The 16843-nt window shown below is 39.6% G+C and overlaps 2 protein-coding genes across 8 annotated transcripts in view; both read right to left on the reverse strand.

The window, feature by feature from the left end:
* Positions 1-1856: 1856 nt before the first annotated feature.
* Positions 1857-4005, reverse strand: ppp1r17 (protein phosphatase 1 regulatory subunit 17). The gene is made up of 3 exons (XM_076104098.1): positions 3984-4005; positions 2621-2770; positions 1857-1927 (listed from the first exon to the last, which is right to left on the reverse strand). Exons 1-3 carry the CDS (start codon positions 4003-4005, stop codon positions 1857-1859), a joined length of 243 nt encoding a protein of 80 aa, XP_075960213.1.
* A 4521-nt stretch (positions 4006-8526) lies between these two features.
* The window catches only part of itprid1 (ITPR interacting domain containing 1), a 40759-nt gene continuing 32442 nt past the window's right edge, over positions 8527-16843 (reverse strand). For all 7 annotated transcript variants that reach the window (XM_076081438.1, XM_076080683.1, XM_076082137.1 and 4 more), the window contains 4 exons: positions 12894-13005; positions 11775-12071; positions 11173-11223; positions 8527-9361 (listed from right to left, as the gene is read on the reverse strand). In XM_076081438.1, the coding sequence (XP_075937553.1) occupies positions 11182-11223; positions 11775-12071; positions 12894-13005 (451 nt within the window). In that variant the 3' untranslated portion in view covers positions 8527-9361; positions 11173-11181. The remainder of the gene's footprint in view (positions 9362-11172; positions 11224-11774; positions 12072-12893; positions 13006-16843) is intronic.

Here is a 16843-nt window from a genome sequence, read left to right on the forward strand (position 1 = left end):
ACCAAGGTATGCAGAAGAGCATCTCTGAATGCACAACACATTCAACTTTGAAGTAGATGGGCTACAGCAGCAGAAGACCACACCAGGTGCCACTCCTGTCACCGAACAACAGGAAACTGAGGCTACAATTGGCTTGGGTTCTCCAAAATTGGATGACAGAGGATTGTAAAATGTGTCCTGCTCTTTGCAGATGAGGTGGTTCTGTTGGCTTTATCAGACCGTGACCTTTAAGCACGCACTGTGTGGTTTGCAGCTATGTAGTTTGGGATGAGAGTCAGTTCATCCAAGTCTGAGGCCATGGTTAACAGGTAAATGGTGGATAGCGTCCTGTTTGGGAGTGAGTCACTGGCCCAAACAGAGAGATTATACATCTCTTCTGGCCTTGGAATGTGTCGGGGTTCACCAACAACAGCTTGACAACGTTGCTGGGGAGAGGAACATCTGGAATACCGTGATTAGCCTGATGAGCCTGCTACCCCAGTGACCAGGCCCTGGATAAGCAATGGGGTCAGAATTTGGCATAAATGACATTAAAACATGAATACATCCTCATTGTATCAAGGGATTGCTGTGCAATGATCCTCACTAGGTACTGAGGTACACAGAGTGTGCCAACAAATATGATGAATGAGTAGGATGGATCCGTGCTAACATGTTGTTTATGACAAATTCTGACCCTACCATCTGAATGTTGCAGCAGAAATCAAGACTCATCAGACAAGGCAAAGTTTTTCCCAGCTTCTGTTGTCCAATTTTTGAGAACCCAAGCCAATTGTAGCCTCAGTTTTCTGTTGTTAGGTGACAGAATTGGCACCTGGTGTGGTGTTCTACAGCTATAGCCCATCTACTTCAAGGTTTAACATGTGCGTTCAGAGATGCTCTTCTGCATACCTCCGTTGTAATATGTGGTTATTTGAGTTACTGATGCCTTTCTTTAAGCTCAGACTAGCGTGGACATTGTCTTCTGGCCTATCTGTGAGGTGACTGGAGACGACAGAGTGTGTGTCCACTGTGATGTCTCCAGCTCAGTTGTGTTCACTGCAGAGATTTTACACACAGAACCTTTAGGATGAGGAACGATATATATATATATGCATAGTATTAGAAGAGAAAAGCAAACTATTGACGCTCTGTTGTGTCATTCTTTAACGCTATTTGATGTTGGATTTCTACAACCGATGATGATCACTTCATCATCGTCAGTGTCCGTAGCAGACAGGCCGGCCTCTCGTCTGAGCTCCAGGGGATCGAACTGCTGGTTTGATTGTTTATGACAAAGTGGATGTAGCCACTTTATTCAAGGAAGTGAAGTTAACATTCATCTGGACAATAAGCCACACAATGGTGAGAATTACACCTGATCAGAAGTGATTTTGTTTTATAGGGTTGATTTTCTCTTGAAATATTATGACTTTATTCTCATTAAAGACACAAAAGAGGAGGGAAAAGTAAATCATGCTTTTACTCTTCCCACCAAAGATAACGGATTAAACAGCAACGTATGGGCAACACTATCATATAAGTCACTTTTTACAAACTCCAAACCCAACTATAGACTACAGAAGTTATTTCAAGACACTTTTCATAGAGAGCAGGAGGCACCTTGTATGGCAGCTTCTGCCACCTGTGTATGAATGTGTGTATGAATATGTGTATGAATGTGTGTATGAATATGTGTATGAATGTGTGTGAATGCTGCCTTGTGATCTAAAGCACTGAGTGGCTGGAAAGACTGGAAAAGCACTAGATAAATGCATTTACCATGTGTGTGTCCGGAGAAAATGAAATGTTTGGACAAAACAACATTTAATGAGACTGTGAACATTCATTGACACAATAAAAGTGAAATAAAAGCTTTAATCCTTCACATCTTTCTCCTCATCCTCTAAGTGGACCATCTGCTTCTCCGCTTTCAGCAATCTCACTCCTAAAGAGAGGGGAAACACAGGTGGTCAGCTTTAAACCAAGAAGCAGTTCATGCTGGGCATGTTGTTTGGTTGGACAGGCGATATCTGAGGACAGCATACAAGTTGAATAAAACTACAATTTCCTACATTCTGAGTTTTATTTTCTTAGATCTGGCCACAAAGTGAATCGCAATCGGGTAAAGTGTGACAGGCCGAGACCCAGGAGCAAATCATCAGGTTAGTTCAACTGATTTGAAAAAGAAAACAAACATGAAGGGTAAAATGGTTACCCAAACTGTCTGTTGCCACTTCCTTACTCAACTGTGACCTACGGTTGTTTGTCCTATCACCATACCCAAGGTGAAGTACTTATTTGTACCCCAAACCCAATTACAGCTTCACTTTTGTGGTGACTCATCAGAAAACACCCAAATAAATCTGTTTTTGTAATGGTCATGTGGGGTTTGGAATGCAGAGATAAGTACAGAAAATATATTTCAATATGTAATGTTGTAGACTCACAGCTTCAAAAGACAGCACAGACTCCTGTTAGAATGATCACAAATTAGGCGTAGCATTCTTAAATGCACATAGCGTATTGATTTTGTGGGCCTTACAACATGAACATTTATACATCGAACTTCCAGTCCATCATTTAATAAAATCTCAGTCAAGCCTTCAGCCTAACTGTGTTTGGTTGTGTCGGTGCTGACCTGGTATATGTGGAGGAGAATGGAGGACGGGCGTGTCTTTTCTGCGAGGTTTCTTCTTCTGCTCTGCCTCCTGATTCTCTGTGCAGAGAGCCTCCTTGTCCTCTTCATCATCCTTCATCTCTGACTTCCTGTCCACTAGGCCCTCCTTGTCTGTCACACAGTCAGACAAAACGCTTACATTGTCAACCAACTTCACCATATCCGTCTCCATAGAAGAGACAGACGTGTACAAAGAAAAGACCTTAAATATTCGTGTTCCATGGAGATGAAACATGATGCAAATATCTGGAAGCATTTATTCATACGTCTGTTCAGATGATGTCTGAATTCCTACGCTGCAATTTCTGTTTTTTTAAATCTAAAACACAGATGTTCTCTTATGCTTTTTAGAAGGTCAGGCCTTTGCACACCAAGTTCTTTTGGTCCAAAAAGTTGCATGGTTCAATATAACCTTACATTGTGTCAATCACTTATACTCCAAAAAGCATTCAAAATGTTCCCTTCCTTCTGGTTCAACAAGAGAGAGAGAGAGAGAGAGAGAGAGAGAGAGAGAGAGAGAGAGAGAGAGAATGAGAATGAGAATGAGAATGAACAAGGACTACAACAACAGCTGGACATGGTAGAACCGTTCTGACAGTAAATATGAAGAACACCAACGTCATTGTTTTTTCAAAAACACCCCAGATGTCAGGAGAACAAATACCAGTTTACCATAACTAACCGTTGAAAATAGTATGAGTTATGGCTACCTCGGTACAACATAACAGCATCAGGGAGTTCCAACACGGCTGTGAATGGACTTAAAGAAAAACCTTTAAGAGCTCTAAATGCAATTAGGAAAACATTTTATATATTTTAACTTTTTAATTCCTATTAAGATGTGTGTTAAAACATTTGTTAGTGTCTTCCAGCCCATTGCTCTGATCAGAGTCAAACTAAACACTCAACTCAAACACAATCAAAAACTATTTAGAACATTGGAAAGAAGAAACTAAAAACCAAAATAGAGCAGAATGTTATCTGGAACTATGAAGAGATGATGAATTGTCAGAATATCAATTCAATTTAATTGTAGCTTTATGGCATGAATAAAGATACACATAACAAACGCGTCATATGCAGGTTATACTGATACAGCCCAATATAATACAACACAGCACACTACAATTGTATACAGTTTAATATAGTGACTGTGCGTCCCTCAGGCTGTGGCAGGCAGATACATATTCATCTGTCGCTTCACCGAGAAGAACTGACAGTTTCTCCTCTGAGCTTAACATGAGGAGGTTTCATATTTTCTTTGTTGTTTCCCCAAAGTGGAAATCTCTTGTGAAGTGCATCTCTGTCTCTACCTCCCACATACCTGCTGGTCTCTGGGCAGTCATGTCTGTCTGTGTCTTCCTATCTCTACTGCCGGTTGGTGGTCACTGAGCCTGGTCAGGATCAGTCTCTGTTTCTCTGACACAGTGCAGATATTCTGCGTTTAGAGTCACACAACCATTTAGTCTACTTTGGCCTTTTGTTTAATTTCTCCAATGTTCTAAATATAGATCTTTGGACTAATCCATAATTTATTTTATTCTCTTGTGTTGTTCTGAATCAGTGCTGATGGGATCCTGGTTAGTTAGCTTCCCCATCAGCAGACTGAGGGGACTATTTTCTGGGTTCAGTTTTTGGGCTTTTAGTGCTTGAAAGGAGTGTGTGTCTTTTGGGTTTCTATTTAGATCTGTCCAAAATGTCATTGCCCGTTTCTGAATGTATAATTGCAATGGGAACCGTCCCAGTTCTGCTCGGCAGGTGTTGTTTGGTGTAATTATTAGTTAAGTTTTGTCTCATAACCATCAGATTCAGTGTGCAGGATTTCAGGGCATAACAATTTGAATCAGATGACAGCCTTAACTCTAACCCAGACAGCAACCGCCGGTTCTGCTGAGTGAAGCCCATGCAGAAGTGTCGTAAAACTTACATTCTCTCTTCTGACCAGCAGGAGGCGCCTCCACTGGTTGCAAAAAGAAGTCTGGTTGTATAGAAGTCTATGAGAAAATGACTCTACTTCTCTCTTGATTTATTACCTCAGTAAACATTGTAAACATGAGTTTATGGTCTCGATCTCTAGTTTCAAGTCTTCTTCAATACAGCATGATGTTCATTTAGTAAATGATGGTCCATTTAGAGTCAAATAGACCATAAAGCAGGGGATGCTTTAGGGCGGGGGTCATTAATAGGCGGACCGCGGTCCGGACCCGGACCCAGACGACTTATCTGGACCCTGGTCCTAAAACTGATAGGTAATTGAGAATTATTTTTATCTTGACGAAGCACTTCAATTTTTACCGATGCAGCTTTTCTAGCCTTTACGTCACTCGTTCAGCGGTTCAAGAAACACACCGACCAATTACATGCGTTGTAAATCACATCATGTGATGCTGCTCAGCCAATCAAATAGGTGTATTTTGATAAACTTTCCGGCTGGAGTGAGATTCACACACACGGGAGAGACGGGAGAGAAACTGAGTAGTCAGAGAAGTTATTTGACATGGTGTTCTCTAAAAAGAGAAATGTGGTCAGAGAGATCAGACTCTTATCGGTTAATTGTTCCCGCGGGCAGTTTAAAACCAGGATGTCTCGTATGTTCAGAGACCGTGGCGATAATTCAAAGCGGTAATGTGTAGCGCCGCTACATGATAGAGCACAACTATTTTTAGCAAAGGTACCCACTAAACATGATCAGAATCATCACACAGTAATTCACTGACCAACAATGACGTTAACAGAGAGGAATAGAGCTGAAACAAGTGGTTTATTAACCACAGATAAAGTCCCTGCACACAGATTTCTCTTTTTAGAAGATAAGAATATAATATTGTGGCTTTTTTGGGTGACATCACTTGAACGAACTAAGTTTAAAGTTTAAAGGACAATTCAGTTCAGTTCATTTTTCTAAAATGAAGTACTTTATTTTATTAGGAAGCACATTTTTAAGTATTTTATTTTTTAATCCAGTACTTATTTCAATTGAAATGAGAGAAGATCATTTATATATTATTAGAGTATGTATATGTATGTATGTATTATAATTCACCCAGTTCAATTTGAAAAGAGACATTATTCAATTGAACTTTCTTTATTTGATTTGACAGTCAGTTATTGACTGCATACAGACGTTAATACAACTGTTGGCTAATTCAATATATATGGGATTAAATCTTAGCAAGTTAGATATTATTGTGTTGTTCCGGACCTTTGTGTGAGGAAATTCTCTCTAAATGGACCTTGGTGAATGTTAATTGAATACCCCTGCTTTAGGGTGTGTTTAATGTGATTGACAGAGACGTACCAGAGACGTATATATGGCGTCTCTACGTCACTCCAAAAATTGGAGCTTTCATTTTGACATGGTGTACAGTACAATGATAGGATCTGTTACAGTAAACTCTTCCCTAGGGAGATTACATCCAGGTGAAAGTCTATGTAAACTCAAAACAGTCTGGGTATTTCTTAATTGAAAATTGGGGGAAAGAAATAATTCCATTATTTGATCATTCTATATTTTTTTTACTATTTAGTAGGTTTTCATTATCTGTGTTTGAATTGAAACCTTGTATTATTACTATGTGAAAGAGACTTACTGTTCTTACAGTGTTTGCTCTTCTGTGTCATCAGTCCATGTTCAGGCTCCAGGGTCGACCTCACACACCCTGTCGTCATCTCTGAGGCCCTCTGGGCTTTCTGCACAGATCACATAACACACACACACACACACACACACACACACACACACACACACACACACAATCCATTATTCATTAGTGGACCTTATGACACCAACAAAGGATAAAGCACTTCAGGGCTGTGTGTGGGTGCTTTTAGACACAAGCTTTGATCATTTAAACATCAGCACTCCACCACCTCCATCTCCACCCGTTATTGCTTTGTAAACCTTTAACATGTCCAAATATAACACACGTTTTAACATTTTGTCAAGTTAGTAGAGGCAATCTTGTGCGATTTTCCAAATGGACAAGAATAACAGCAAACATGGTACATGCTGCAACCGCAGGAAACAAGAAGATTTACAAAAAAAATGGTGTCAAATAAATAAGAGAAGCAAAGAAAAATGAAAGAAACACAGAGAGAGCTTGAGTTAAAAAGAAGAATCCAAATAAAATGAAGAGAAAAGAGAGCAGCCCTGACCAATAAAGAATCAAAGGGGTGTTCTTACCTCAGGCTCAGCAGCGTCGCACAGACAGCCTGCAGCAGTGACTCTGGGTTATAAAGCTCGTAGGAGGAGCGTCAGCCCCCCCCTCACACACACACACACTCACAATATGAGGCCTGACATGAACAGACTGAGGTTATTCAAGGCTCAACATACAGCTTCCTTTAGAATATACAACAAACTCATTGATATTCTTTTGCTTTGGACGTGAGTCCCTTTTGAGTAGATAAAACAGGATATTATTTGATCTAACATATCTATTTCAGCCCTCAAAACATAACGAAACTTAAAAAGAAAGCTTAATGCAGATAAAAGCTGGTATAGGCTTAGACTACCGGGGGACTTCCTAGGATACACTGAGCTCCTCTCTCCTCTTCTTCATCTCTTTCTGTATGAATTCATGTCCCATTAATGCACATTACTAACTTTGCTTGTTCCCCGGAGTCTTTGTGCTTTCTCGCCTCACAGGTTCCATGATCGTGGTTTTATCTGGACCCTGGTCCAGCCTCCTACCATGGCCCTGCTGACTCCCACTGCTAATATCACTTTTATTATTACTCACATTACTATTTATATTACCGATACCATTAACACACATTACTGACTTTGCTTCTTCACCGGAGTCTCTGTGCTTTCTCACCTGGCAGGTTTCCGTGGATCCTGGTTATACCTGGATCATGGTCTTGCCTCCTGCCGTGGTTCTATCATATGCATTGAATGTGTTGTAACTCTGTTATGTTTTTCATTCTGTACACATTACATCTATCACACTTCTGTCCATCCTGGGAGAGGGATCCTCCTCTGTTGCTCTCCCACAGGTCTCTCCCTCTTTTCTACCTGTTAAATGTTTTTTTGGGGAGTTTTTCCTGTTCTGATGCGAGGGTTCTGGGACAGAGGATGTCACATGTGTACAGATTGTAAAGCCCTCTGAGGCAAATTTGTGATTTTGGGCTATACAAAATAAATTGAATTGAATTGAATTGAATAAAACAGAGGTCCTTCTCCGTGCCCGTATGGTGCAACACAGCCTTGGTGTCTGTATGTTAGATGTTGCTTTTGCTGCTGATTGAGAAGCACTTTGTGATGTCTGATCTAGAAACGGTTTTGGTGACAGAGGTGGAATGCCATTAAATGATCTATCGATACTTTGTATGAAAAAGAAACTAGAACAAGCGATCACGTCACAGCCCTTGTTGATGCCAACAAAATGCAAGCACCCTTACACTCAAAATAATTAAAAGCAGCTATCAAAACCCACATGGTGCTCCAGGTGTAAAACCTCGGGCTTTTTGCAAGCAAGAACAAATATGAATCCAGGTAAAGTCCACTACACCCTCTTTGTCTCATTAGGTCTTTTCCAGTAACAACAGAGGAGATAGAGTTCATTTTCCTCATATTTGTTTGACATTTAATGTAAAGAAATATCAAAAACATTGACATTGAATGGGAAGTGGGTGTGTCCATGGAAGTGAACAGGAGCGACACATTGTTTCTGCCCATGTTCTTTCTACAGCAGGTTATATAAGCTCTGCGGTGATGCTCCAATCAAATCACAGCCTTTTGAAGTCTCGATGAGGGATGCACTCTGGTAATTGTTGCTTCCTGCTCTGACGTGTGTGCTGTGGTCCTCAGCAGCACGACAGATTCAATGTGTTTTAGATAATGAAACAAAGACTCAGAGAGTACATGAACATACACAAACGTTTTTATTGTAGTGGTATTATTCATATGTTGCTTTGTGCACTCACTGAACAGAGGCCTAGTGTATAATAACATCTTCACTAGCTCATCTTACATTTATATTAATCTACCTTGTGAATAAGCATCAAACACAGCCTATTCTATGTCCATTCATTTATTTTAGGTCCGAGAATTATCAACCAGAAAAACTGTTGACATTGTATGTTAGATACGATGTATGTTGACGTTTCTGAACCAAAAACACGTTTCATAAATACGTTCCATGGCAGCTTTGTATCACGCTAGCAGAAACATAACGTTACTTGACAAGCGTAAATACAATGTTTACTTTAGGTTTCACATGGGACATGAACAGCCGTCTCCTCGGTTAAAGCCCTGTGTTTGACCCATACCCCCACCCACCTACCCACCCACCCTTAGTGGACTTTATTGCTTGTTGTACTTGTACATCACTTCCTCTGTGTTTCTACTACATCAATTAATCCTAACGAATGCAAAATCCACATTGATTGTATCTGTTGTTTGCAGAAATGTACAATACCACCATTATTTAAAGAAGACTGGGCTGAGGACAATTTAAATACATAGTTTTCACAGACATACATCACAGAGTGCTTAACAAGGGGCATTATAACCTTTTTATTTTTATAAATATGATACTTTTTCTTTTACAAAAAAAGACACTTTTTATATTTATATATATATATTATATTTATAAACATTTATACCAAAACTTAATGTGACAAGATAAGTGATATTATTCAGTGAATGGAAGACTTCAGGCCACTTCAGGTTCTCATGAGTCAGATGTAGTGTCACACCTGAAACACAGAATGATATAAGAGTTGAAAAAACATAATAGTGCATAATACAAAGGAAAATAAAGTCCAGCTTCATTGATATACTAATACAATAATTATAAGTAACTCTAGCATTTGACATTTTGAGTGTGAACTGGGGTTTGAGGTTCCATTGCTTTATGCTTAGGTAGGTTGCAGCTTTAAACATCTCTATTGAACTTTGTTGGTTTTAAACCAGAGTGATCCTTCTTCTCTTTCAGGATCTTTGATGGACGAGGTTTGCAGAGAGCACACAAATCAGACAACAAGCATGTTAAATTTGAATTATTACAGAATGAATGCTGGGACCAGACAATAAAAGTGTCCCTTGGTCCCGGTTTCACAAAGACAGACTTTGACTATGGTTCAATTCAAACTAAAAGTCAGTCTTCAGAGGGTCCTGTCTAAAGTCCTAAAGTCAAACGATATAGGTTGTATAGAAGAGACATGGACACATATGGTGACAGAGATCATGTTCAGGGTTATATTTCAGTTGTTCTCGTCTATGTTGATGTGTCCTTGGGCAAGACACTTTACCCCAAATGGCCCCTGTAGGCTGTTCCTGCGGGGTGTGAATGGGTATTAATGATTAGTCCTGATGGGCAGGTGCCACCTTGCATGGTAGCCCATCAGAGTAGTGTTAAAGTGCTTTGAGTGGTCGGAAAAATAGAAAAGCACAATACAAGTACAGTCCATTTACCATTTACCATGTTGTTAGATGCCAAGTCAAGTATTACATATATATACAGTATATGTATAGTATACATATACAGTTTTGTTTAGTTTTGCTGGCCAGCAATTCATTTTTTCAATTAAAGGACCTCTTTGGATTCCCACTGAGACACTCATTGCTTCTGAATTGAAAATCGTTACGTTTTACTGTTTCATGGATGAGTACGGACTCATTAAGTTTAAAGGGCAAGTTATTACCTTTATACAGGTTTAACCTGTTAGTGTACTGATGAAGCCAAATATTGTCTTCGACTCTCATTTCACTCTCTGCCACAATGGAGAGTAAAGTGGTTGGCAATGCGATTCATTGACAATAACATTTCCACCTTCATCCGGTTTCCAGTTACATTTTTTGAAGAGTGAGTCAATTGTCAAAATGTGGACTTGCTTAAATTTAAATTTGTATTAACTATATATCTTAGGCACACACAGACATACATTAAATCAGACGGCAACCCTGAGAGCTGCCAACGAGTCGCTGCATCAGGGCAGCTGCTCAGTAGCTAACCGGACAGCAGAGAGAGACAGCGGGGGAAACATCTTTATTTTAACTTTTGATTGTTGGAACAGTGGAAGACTCACCAAGACGTGTTTTGACAAAAACAAAGATGGAGACGGACAAAATGCCGAACTCTGGGCTTCAAAACCGGAGTCCACAAACCAATTAGTGATGTCAAGAGTAGTCAGGGTGAGCTGTGTGGATTTCTCATGATACTACGAAACACATGTTGACTTAAGATTTACATTCTCCACCCAGTGTCACAATAAATGAAATTCATAACACAGTGCCATGTGTACCAACACTTTTATAATTCTAACAGACAAACAAAATCATTCTTGCATATGCTTCTCTCTGTCTTTGTGCATAAGCAAAGTGTCAGTTGTGAACCTAATCAGTGCTTACATAATACTGTAGTCCTCCCCTGTGTCAGATATACGTAGACTACAAAGCTCTTTGTCATGTTTGTTTAGTTATCCGGCATTCCTTTATGAAGAAAATAATTGACCTCAAAATCCAGAGTAGACTGTAACAATGATAAATGATTAATGTAAAAACTCACCTTTTATTCCTATGAGTCTGTGTTCACAGAATGATGCAAAGACTCCTTCAACTGCAAAACAGGACACACAACATTTAGAAAGTAGAATGATTTCAAATACATTAGATCTCATGTAAAATGATATGTCGAGTGTATCAATTATATATAAACTGTAACAGTAGCTGCCATCTAGCATGATATTCTGCAGATACTGCACTCACCACAAGACATTTTTGTAGTTCGCCTGCATATTTTAACTGCCATTCCGTAGTATACAGTGTCATTTTCACAGTTTGTAAGTCTGCTGTGGTTATTGTGTATAGCACTGTCACATGCCGTGATAGGATTGCATATTTACCAGGCAGATGGGACAATTTGATTATAGTGGGTATATGTTAATAGCTCAGTAAATACACTGACTGCCTACAGCCTCATACAATGCACACTGACACGCTGAGGCATAGTGGGAAAACCTGTGAGAGGGCACCAATTTACAAAATAATATAAAATTAAAAATGAAAGTTTTAGGTTGAATAAACTTCAGACCACTTAAGTCTTAAATGCAGCAGGCAACAGTAGACGATTCCTCACTCTCTACGTGCTTCCCTACAGCATGTTCTTACTCTCTGGAGGAAACCAATCATGTCCAGCTTTTCCGCCTTAGTGGGAGAACAGCCTGGGCCCTCACAGATGCACTTTGATCCAGCAGGTGGCTGGCTGAGGGAGTCCACATTCCAGGTGCTCCAGGAGAAGGCGGGGCCATGCTGCTCTTCAGCTGGATGGATCCAGGGCAGCAGACAGCACTGAGTGGCTACTGTCCTGTTGGGGGCGGGGCTCGACGATGTGGGCCCCGATCCATGTAGAAAGAATTTGAGTTGAGAGCAGAGCAGAGACTGCTCATCCAACAGTCTGTGCATCTTCTACTCAAAAACAAAAGAAATATAATCAGAGTACACAAAGTAAACTCATCCATAGTAAAAACAAATACCACTTTACGGATGTGGGACAGAAAAAAAAGTGATGTTTTCAGTTTGTACTTTTGGTAATAAAATATCACATATTTTGAATTGTTGGGTGTATTGAACATTGTTGCCTCAAGGTACCATTGCTGTAGTATCACAATAATAATACTATAACTGATCATTTATAGCATTTAACTACATTTTTAACCCATATAGTTTACAGGAACAATCAGTTATCATCAGTGCATTTTGTACTGTGAGGAGTTTTCTCAGTACCATTTAGATTCCATGGTGAAAAACATCAACATACACTCTGTTATTACTGTTTGCATACAGTTTTTTGTTCATATTGCTGTGAAAACATCTCCTTCAATCTCTTTTAAAGTTAGCTTACAGCTCCCCTACTGCCAACTTCAATACAGATTTGTTGTTTACAATGTAGCATTATCAGGAATAAATAGAATCAGTGAGTTTTCTGCATCCCAACCACATTTACTACTGTGCCCGGGATGCCCTGACAGTCCTATACAATACTTTTCAGAATTTTTGCATTGACTTGGCAGTTCGGTTCTCTGCACATCCCTAACCCTACAGTTCAGTTTTGCTCAAAGAGCTATGCATATTTCTTGACAACGCTGCAAGCAGCACTTCCGGGCCCAACAATTGCCCGTTCCAAACGACCACGCAACTGATTATGTGCCGCCACTAATAAATCCATGGACAGGAAACACTGCTCTTTCAGCGGACAGGTATGAGTGTGCAGTGCGACAGGTATGTTACCATTTTCAAGTTGTCATCATAGTGATCGGCCAGTTCATTCAACTGCATCTCCAGCTCCCCAGCCTCCTGTTTCACTGCTCGCCTCAGTTCCTCTACGTCCCGAACCGTCTCCCTACAAACACACACACACACACACACACACACACACACACACACACACACACACACACACACACACACACACCGAGGTATTGTTTGCTTTCAGGATTTTCTTTTAATAAAACATCTTGCTTATTGCAAATACATTTCAAGAGAATGATGAAGTGTTATGATGGCAACAGACTTCAGTTCAGTAAAAGTGGTTGGTGGAACAGACTGGCTCTTGATCAAAGTTCACTTTATAAACACTAACTTTAAAGGATGAATTGCACATTTTAGAATTCATATCTAAAAGTACAGACGGTGTATATTATTGTTCACAGCAGAGATCAGCAAAAAAAAGTGTCAACACGTTCTCTCCCCTAATTGTCAAATGCAGCAGCTTGGTCAGAGACCCTACGCTTCAAACTAGGACCCACGTACCCCTCTAGCATCAGTTTTGCATGTGTCAATTCAACACAGTCTCACGGTAGTTAGTGAAATAGTCATAAGATGCAATTGATTGGTTTCGTCTACAGGGACACACATTTTCTGCATTTTTAGTGTCGCTTGAATTATGTTGAAATGAAAGTTAGGTTTAGGCAACAAAACTACAACTGTGTTAATGTGTCTCAATGGTAGAGTCGTTCTTCAATCAGAGGATCGGTGGTTTGGATGCTAGTTAGTCCTGATGGGCAGGTTGCACCATGCATGGTAGCTCCTGTCATCAGTGTATGAATGAGTGTGAATGGGTGAATGATGACATGTAGTGTGAAAACACTTTGAGTGGTCAGAAGACTAGAAAAGCGATGTACAAGTACAGTCCATTTACCATAAAACCACCACAGCAGTCTCGTGGTTGAAAGTCCTGTTTGTTGGACCAATCCTCCTCCCCTCCCTCCCACCATAAGTGGTCTATTTTGATAATAAATACCATGTCACTTGCTTTAAATGTTGCTTAGTCACGTGGATGTATTTAATTTGTATGTCCACCACAAACAATTATCCTAATAGACTTTTCATTGGAATTATTTTCGTCCTGAGGGACAAAAAAAGAACAGACAATTGGTTTCCATGTACATAAAACCAATAGATTGCAAAACCACCTGTTTAGGTTTTGGAAGAAGTTTTGGGTTAAAATAAATAAGTATAAGTTGTCAATCTATCAATCAATCAAACGTTATTTGTATAGCACCTTTCATACAGGTTCGTTCAGTTCAAAGCACTTTACTGATGATTGACAGGCCAAAGCGTGGACGTGAAAACAACAGATAAAGCAAAAGATAAAACTTAAAAAAGTTAACAATTTCAGACCGATCCACGTGAGACAATAAAATTATATAGATCAATTAATATAATTAAAAGCTATAACAGTAGAAGTAGTAAAACAGTGTGAAATAAAAACTGGAATAATAAAACTACAATAACTCAATTACAATAAAATAAATGATCAACACAAAAACAATAAAACTTAATCAAAGGCCTGACTGATTAGGTAGGTTTTAAGTTTTAACACTTCTAGCAGCTCTCCGATCCTCAGGCAGACTGTTCCAGCGGCTCATGCATCAATCTCTCTCTCTGAGTGACACAAATTCAGATTTGGTGACATACCCCAAATGAGCATTAAAGCTCAGATCGGGCTAAAAGACTACACCAGTCTTGGATATGATTGGATATGTCCAAGGGAATTTCATTTTGTGACCAGCTTCACTGTCTGAGCTTCAGAACCTGACTAAAATATCAGTTGTATCCTGGTTGAGCTGTAAAACGTTTTGTGATAACCAGACATTAATATCTAAAATACATTTTAATGGGGAACCAATTGGTCCTGAGTCATTAATGTTGGGATCTGACAGGAGCGTGTTTGGTTATCAGAAAATATGAAAACAAAATTATTGACATTGATAAAATTATTATTGTCAATAAGATTATTAACAAATGTTAATCATAACGGGGCAGCACCCTGAGATCAGGGACCAACCAAACTACAAATTAAGTCTCAAAATTGGTCTTTACTCACAATGTCAATAGCAAAGTACTATTCCACATTCAGAGTGAAAAGTGAAGGTGTTGAGTATGAGCACAGGCCACGATATCCAGCTATTATAATAATACACATGCACAAAGTAATCACAGAAATTTGCTCTTAAAGTATAAGTTTATTAAATTCCAATAACACTGATCAGGTCAAATAATATAAACCTAACAACAACTACTGTACAATTACGAGCCTGCTCTCCAAAATCAACAAATAATCTGTGCTGAGAGAGAGAGAAAGAGTGTGTGTGTGTAGGGGGAGAAGCGAGAAAACTACCAAAATGGCGGATGTAGTCTCGGACTTCACCACGAGAGACTACAAAATGGCGTTTGAGGGAAAATTATCAAAATGGCCACTAAAATAGCGGAAGATAGATAGGACTACCAAAATGGCTGATGTAGTCTCCTACATGATCACTCTAGTCAAAACTACAAAAATCGTGGCAGGGCCACGATAGAGGCCGCATGTGTCTGAGATGAGTAGCAAAACCTATATATGTGTGTGTGGGTTCCTTTTAAACAGAAAAAAAGGAACACTCAAAACATGGCAGATTCTCACCGTCGCAGTAAAATACAGAAACTGTTACTTTATCACACAGAAACACGACTGGCAAAGTCAGATTCAGCAGTCGCGGCACTGGTGTTTGAAATGATAAAGTTAGTTACCAACCTCACTCGCGGTGACTGATCTAAGACACCACTATTACAGCAGCATGGAATACAACAGTCATTTCTAAACAGCACTAACGGAACTCGGCGGTCCATAAAACAAATATACAATAACACGTCAACATTACAGTAAACTTAGGACAAAACAAAACAAGGAAACAAACACACTATGACCTATCTCTGCCCAGACACAAGCCTCTTACTCTGAGATGACTTTGTAGCGGTCAATGTGGTTCTTCGAATTTCTTTGATAAATTCGGGATCTGGAGCTTCAAGCTGCGCGGCGATAATTTCTCTGTATGGCAGCGGGGATTCCTCGGAAGTTAAGGGAATTTTCCTCCTTACGATCGGTAAATGTCAACTTTAACAGGAAGAGAACGTGGCATAGAAGCGCTATGATTAGCCCCAAAGCCAGATTGAAACATTTCCAGCTCATTGTTTTAGTTAATCAAATTACTTAATTGAATGTACACCAGTTTCTCTAAAATAGTAACTGGAAGATTGGAGATTGGTCCGTGGATACTGGTCATTGAAGTGCAGTCTTGAATGCTGTGGGGAAAACGTCTCATTGCATTGAGTGATTAAGAATTGTAAGAACCTCCTCAGATACAAAATTAAAACACTCCAAAAAAGAAGGTTGGGATTGGCTCATAGGTGTACAGTATGTGGAAGAGTGCAGTGATGCTACTACTTTCCTGAGCATTTCACATCAACCAGGCTAAACTGTCCAGCAGGGCCGCATTCTGTCTGCTGGATGTTTCTTTAGCTAATAAAATTGACAAGCAACCTCAATTGCTTTGTTGTAAATCTAAACATTTTCTGATAAAATCTCTTTATGCACCACCTACGCCCCTTTAATGATTTTCAGGGATTCAAGGATAATTTATTGTCATTATGCAACATAGGGATGCACAACGAAATGCAGTTGTCGCCCATTTGCTGAAGAAGAAAAACATACAAATAAACAAACTACAAGAGTAGTGCGTTTTTTTGAATTGGCTACAGGACAAGTACAAGCAGCAGCAACAAAACAATTCTCTGGGCAATATGGCCGACATCTTAACATTAACAATCCAACATCAGGACATTGTCCATCAGATTTGACTATGTTTGAGCACCAAGCATCATTGATGTAGGTAAAGTCCACCTCCTTTCGTCCCATCAGA

This window comes from Anarhichas minor, unplaced genomic scaffold (assembly GCF_050575085.1).
Source record: "Anarhichas minor isolate MPS153535 unplaced genomic scaffold, ASM5057508v1 ptg000001l, whole genome shotgun sequence".
Taxonomy (NCBI): domain Eukaryota; kingdom Metazoa; phylum Chordata; class Actinopteri; order Perciformes; family Anarhichadidae; genus Anarhichas; species Anarhichas minor.

What these genes read in the sequence shown, in the direction of transcription:
- ppp1r17 (XM_076104098.1), bottom strand. Translation starts at nt 4,005, where the DNA reads ATGACTGCCCAGAGACCAGCAG. An exon ending in GACTGCCCAGAGACCAGCAG is followed by an intron (nt 2,771 to 3,983) that starts GTATGTGGGAGG and finishes ACTGTGTGACAG; the next exon opens with ACAAGGAGGGCCTAGTGGAC. An exon ending in TTCTCCTCCACATATACCAG is followed by an intron (nt 1,928 to 2,620) that starts GTCAGCACCGAC and finishes CCCTCTCTTTAG; the next exon opens with GAGTGAGATTGCTGAAAGCG.